The 6,000-nt window shown below is 53.2% G+C and overlaps 1 protein-coding gene across 1 annotated transcript in view; it reads right to left on the reverse strand.

The window, feature by feature from the left end:
- Positions 1-4,942, reverse strand: part of TMEM132C (transmembrane protein 132C) — a 267,580-nt gene extending 262,638 nt beyond the window's left edge. Inside the window, 1 exon segment of the mRNA XM_048514591.1 lies at positions 4,268-4,942. Within this exon segment, the coding sequence (XP_048370548.1) occupies positions 4,268-4,331 (64 nt within the window). The 5' untranslated portion in view covers positions 4,332-4,942.
- Positions 4,943-6,000: the final 1,058 nt, after the last annotated feature.

Here is a 6,000-nt window from a genome sequence, read left to right on the forward strand (position 1 = left end):
CATGTCTTGTGGCTGTGAATTCTACAAGAGAGTGATTTTTGTATGAAAAAAAAATGTTCATTTTATGACCTGAATCTACAGCCTGTTCTCCTGAGGAGGAGGAGGAGGAGGAGGAGGAGGAGGAGGAGGAGGAGGAGGAGGAGATACAAATTCTTTCCCCTCCTCTCCTCACAACAGACACCCTGTGAGGTAGGTGGGGCTGAGAGAGTACTGAGAACTGGACTAGCCCAAGGTCACCCAGTAGGCTTCATGCATAGGAGCAGGCAAACTACCCTGGTTCACCAGATTAGAGTCTGCTTCTCAAGTGGAGGAGTGGGGAATCAAACCCAGTTCTCCAAAGCAGAGTCCACCACTCTTAAGCACTACACTTCGCTGGTGCCCAGCGAGACCCTAAGTTTTAGCATCATGAGAGGAAAAAGTTCTCTCCATCCACTGTTTTATGCACCTCTGTCACATCTGGGCCGCAAAAGGAAAATCCCCCACATTCTTCAGCCTTTTCTCACAGGGCTCCAACTCATCCGGATGCCCTATTAGGAGAATCATCTCTGCAGAACCCATAAGATTTATACACACAACAGCACCGTTTGCCGCCGGCCTGCTCATCTTCCTGCATCTTCGCCCCTCAATCTTCCCGCTATGCCGCTGTGCGCCCTGTTCCATTTCCAAGTCCCTTTTGTAGGGGAGTGAAAGAAAGCCCGGATTAATTTCATCCGCCCCGGCACTCCACTCCAGAGAGATTCCTCAAGGCAACCGGTTTTTTTTTACAAGTAGCCACAGGCCTGCAAGCCAACCCCATCAGGCCGCGAGTCTTTTATTAGAGCTCTTGTGACATCACGCCCAGCCGATGCCAACAGGATAAGGCAGGAAACAAATTTGTTTACGGGTCAAGAATACAGCAGCTGCAAAAACCAGCAAAGCAACCGAGCCGCCAAGGTCTTTGCTCCTGATACAGCTTCTATATAGCAGCCCAAAGCTGGGACCCACAAAAAGAGAGCCCTGGCACTCTGCAACGTATCCAAAGCGCAGTTTTTCAACTCACTGGCATCCCAGGAGGAAAAGGAAAGCGAGGAAATATAAGGTTTTTTTTCTTCAAGCGTTGGATTATTGGGGTTCCCATGAAAGAGCGTGTCTGCTGGAGGTTTCTATGACAGTGACGCATCTTCATTTATACTAAGCCAAATTCTAACCATCTTCCACAGAACCTGGCACAGCTAATATGTGAATCAAAAGAAAATCGACGTGAAGTGCTGTCAAGTCGCAGCCGATTTACCCAGTAGGGTTTTCAAGGCGAAGAAGAAGAAGAAGAAGAAGAAGAAGAAGAAGAAGAAGAAGAAGAAGAAGAAGAAGAAGAAGAAGAAGAAGAAGAAGAAGAGGAGGAGGAGGAGGAGGAGGAGGAGGAGGAGGAGTTTGGATTTATATCCCCCCCTTTCTCTCCTGCAGGAGACTCAAAGGGGCTGACAATCTCCTTGCCCTTCCCCCCTCACAACAAACACCCTGTGAGGTAGGTGGGGCTGAGAGAGCTCCATAGAACTGTGACTCGCCCAAGGTCACCCAGCTGGCGTGTGTGGGAGTGCACAGGCTAATCTGAATTCCCCAGATCAGCCTCCACAGCTCAGGCGGCAGAGTTGGGAATCAAACCTGGTTCCTCCAGATTAGATACACGAGCTCTTAACCTCCTACGCCACTGCTGCAATGGAGATGGTTTGCCATTGCCCACGTCTGCATAGCGACCCTGGTGTTCCTAGGTGGTCTGCCATCCAAGTACCAATCAAGACTAACCCTGCCTAGCTTCTGAGATCTTACAAGATCAAGTTAGCCTAGACCAGCAAGGGTGTAAAGAGGAATAGCTGCTTCTTCTACCTGTCGCAGAGCAGTGGTTCCCAACCTGGGGTACATGCAGTGGTGTATCTAGGGAAAATGTAGCCTGGTGCAAAATCTGAGTTTTCCAACCCCTCCCTGTATGGGCAGCCACCCTCCCCCACCATGACCAAACTCTTTTGCATGAGGTCTTGAACTCAGTGTACGGACCGGGCAAGGGAAGGAGGAGGGGTGTGCAGGGCAATTTTCCAACACCCCTCCCCATGTAACTAAATGGCTGCAGCCCGGCGACAATTTGACCCCATATGTCTCGCCCGGATGGTATGCCCCTGATGTACCCCAGGGTTGTGCGCCAAAGCGTTTGGGGGTATGTGAACAAAAATTATGTAATGGGTTTGCTAATCTGGGGGTACAATTTTAGGAAAATGGATTGCCAAGGGGTACCCGAGTGAAAACTGGTGGGACATACTGCTCTAGGGCAATGTCGCATTAGAGTGGATTCCCCACCCACCCCTCCAAATTCATATTTCTTTACTGATATGGGAAGAATCCCCCACCATTCCCCAAAAGAGAGGCAGGCACCACGTTCTCCAAAATACCAGCTATGGTTCCAACAGTTAACCACGGTTGGAAAACTTGTATCAGGAAGAGTTAGCACTGATGTTTTCAAGCAGGGAGACAGTTCCTTTAAAAAAAATATAATGTACCTTCTACAAATGTCACTCGGCTGATATATTCTGAGACCCAAAGCCTCAAACTCCAATCAGAGGTGAAAAGATAGGAATCAGATCTAGTTCTTTGTGTTGCACTTGTGTTTGGAACCTGATTGTGGCAAATGGAGATGAAGGGGGAAAGATCAACAACTTTGATTTGGTTGGGTTGTTCTCATGTTGTTTTGCTTCATTTGATGGGCACGACGGAAATCTCTCGGGGATCATGACTGTATGGCAAACTTTTGCCGCAACATCAAGATACAATGAAATCCACCGGCCCAAATCTGCAAAGAGCAATCACATGCGTACAAGAACGGAGCCAGGAGAAACAAAGGCAGAAGCAAATCCATCAAGCTATCTGTTCAGAACGCCACTGAAGGCCATCTAGTCTGACCCCAGCAATTCTCTATATATTAACCCATGCTGGTCTGGTAATTCTTCCCCCTCCCCCCTTCTCATTCCTACCACTGCAACAAACGGCACACATAAACAGGTTTACACAGGGCAGCGTAGAATCAAAGAAGCCAGTTATAAAGGGGAGCAGAGTTAAGTGTCAGGTTCAGGAACAAAAATCACTAACTGGATGGTGGACATCGATTGAAAGAGAGAGAGGTTTTTACCATCTGCACGCGCGCGTGCACACACACACACACACACACACACCCAGTAGTTGAGGTTCTGGGCAGAGGCATCCAGGGCGCTAGAAGGACAAGAACTCAAGTGAGAAACAGAAACACTAGGGAAGATTTAGGACCCCATATGGAGACCTGTTCCCCTCTTTCTGCCCCAGGACAAAAGACAAGTAGCTCTGCCTTCCGCCCAAACAAATGCGTCAGTGGGAGCATGCGAGGGGCAGACTTTGCAAAGAGCTCAGGTGAGAATGGTAAGCGCATTTGAGTGGGGGGATACCACAACTGCTGTGGGGGTGAGGCAGGAAGCAGAGTGCCGCAGGGCTCCTTCACCGATGCGATCCAGAGCCCCTCTCCCCCCCCCCTCTCAACCACGTTGGCAGGGAAGTTGCCCCACACCTGGAGAGCAATCCTAAACAGATCTATCCTGAATCCCACTCAGGTTTATTCTGAGAACTGGAAAGAGTTCTTGGGACTGTACTATTTTCAGCCTAGATTCCAATCCAGCAGCAACTCAAAGTGTGTGTGTGGGGGGGGGGAGTAAGCTCCCCCCCCTTCAGGTATTTATTAGCCGGGGACATTACTCTATCGCCTCAAAATAGATTTAAGCAGTTTCCAACAGGCTGAAAGGGACAGTGGGAACAGAATCAGTTTCCCCCTTCCCCCATATAGTCATCTGGAGCTGTTGGTTCTTCGCCATAGGTGAACACCTTTCCATATCCTGGCTCCTGAGACTCGGATCTCACAGGCTGCTACAAGAGTGGATGCCTGACTTATACTCCAAATGGTTTTCCGACTGCCCAATACACCCACTCCTTGTATGGGATCGGGGCCTCCTTCCCCCACACCCCATTGGCATTAGGCTAAGATGACCAGTTTTAGAAACACACACCCCCCCCCTTCTCTAAGCCATGCTTGTTTTGCAGGTGAGGGGGTCTGTGGGGAGGGGGCTGCTATCTTCATGCCTTGAGAAATGTCACCTGTTAGATTCCCCTTTGAAAGAATGCAAAAACAGATGCACAAGAGCAAGCCAAGGCGGGTCAGTTGGCAAACCTGTGTCCTGACCCGTTGCGTTTGGGAAGCCACGATTTCACCCCGCAGACTCACCTCTGCATAGCAGAGCTCCCCAAACCAGGCTGAGGGCGAAAAGGACATCCGCGGGAGGACCCATCTTTTGGGGTCGGCGGCTCCTGCTCCTCCTCAGGAGTAAAGGGCGGCTGCTCTTAAATCCTGCCCCGGTAGCATCTCCTCAAAGCCCGAGTCCAGCTCCATCCCTTCCAGACGACCACGACTTGGCTCGGTTGGTTCAGTTTGTTTGTTTTCCTCCAAGGAGGGGGGGGGGGAGAAGGCAAAGAAGGTGCCTCCCCCCGTCCCCCCAAAATCCCCCCCAAGATCTTCCTACCCTTCAGAGTCGCCTCCGAGGCACGTGCGTCGCGGGGTCCCCAAGACCCATCCAGCAGAGACAGGCGAGCCGCGCGAGGCGGCCGGCTCTGCAAACTTTCTCCCGCCCGGTCCCGGGTTCGAATCCCACGCCGTGCAGGGGGGAAAAAAGCAGGGGGGAAAAAAGTTGGGCTTTCCAAAATTTCAGGGGGAAAGAACCCCTCTCGACGTTTCCTCGGCTGCTGGTGGGGAAGCGATTCCGGGGGCGGCGGCGGGGGGGGGGAGGGTCCTGGCTCCTCCGCGGGACCCTCGCTGGGAGCCGCCCGCCTCCCTGGCTCCGTCCGGCGGGGCTCCGGTTCGCGGCGACCCGAGAAGCCTCCGGCGCCCGCAGATGGGAAGGGGCGAAGCGGCGGCGCTTTGGCCAAAAGGCGAATCCCCGCAGATGCAACCGGAGACGCAGGGAGAGGGCGGGGACCTCGGGCGGGCGCTCCAATGGCAGCGGGCCGGAGGGAGGCAGGGGGGGGCGGCTTTTCGGGTTTGGGGGGGGGGCTCCTGGGTTCGGGAGGCGGCCGCCGGGCTCCCCCGGCCGTGCCTACTCGGGAGTCAGCGCCGCTTCACGGGCGAGGGGCGCGCGCAGCCTCCTGAAGGCGCTTGCTCCTGAGCAGGATCGCAGCTGAGCGGAGTTGCGCCGACGTTGGCAAAGATTGCAGGGGCTGGGGGGTCCTCCTCTGGAGTAAATGAGTTGAAAGTGAGCCTGGCGGCCGTGCCTGGCTCCAAAGCGCTCTGCGAGTGGAAGTGCGAGTGGGAGGGGGAGGGGGAGGGTTTCTCTCGCCCAAGTCAGCCTGAGCAGGATCGCAGCCCGAGGATTACTCCAAAGTAAACAGCAGGGATCTCCGCGGGACTTGCCCCCAAGGGGCGGCGGGTGGCGTTATGCGGTCTTAGCTCTCTCGGTTGGAAGTGAAAAGAACGCTGAAACCGGTAGTACGGCTGGAGCAAATGGAGATATAACTAGAAAAGAGAATCGAAACTAACTGTTCAATCCTGCACAGAGTTACTCCACGCTGGAATCAATGGGTTTAGGGCGGAGAATAGGAACTAACGGTGCAATCCCAAACAGGGCAATCGAAACCCATTGTCAGTGGGTTTAGAGTGGGTTAACTCTAAGAACATAAGAACTAGCCAGCTGGATCAGACCAGAGTCCATCTAGTCCAGCTCTCTGCTACTCGCAGTGGCCCACCAGGTGCCCTTGGGAGCTCACATGCAGGAGGTGAAAGCAAGGGCCTGCTGCTGCGGCTGCTGCTCCTGAGCACCTGGTCTGCTAAGGCATTTGCAATCTGAGATCAAGGAGGATCAAGATTGGTAGCCAGAGATCGACTTCTCCTCCATAAATCTGTCCAAGCCCTTTTTAAAGCTCTCCAGGTTAGTGGCCATCACCGCCTCCTGTGGCAGCATATTCCAA

This window comes from Sphaerodactylus townsendi, linkage group LG13, assembly GCF_021028975.2.
Source record: "Sphaerodactylus townsendi isolate TG3544 linkage group LG13, MPM_Stown_v2.3, whole genome shotgun sequence".
Lineage (NCBI taxonomy): Eukaryota > Metazoa > Chordata > Lepidosauria > Squamata > Sphaerodactylidae > Sphaerodactylus > Sphaerodactylus townsendi.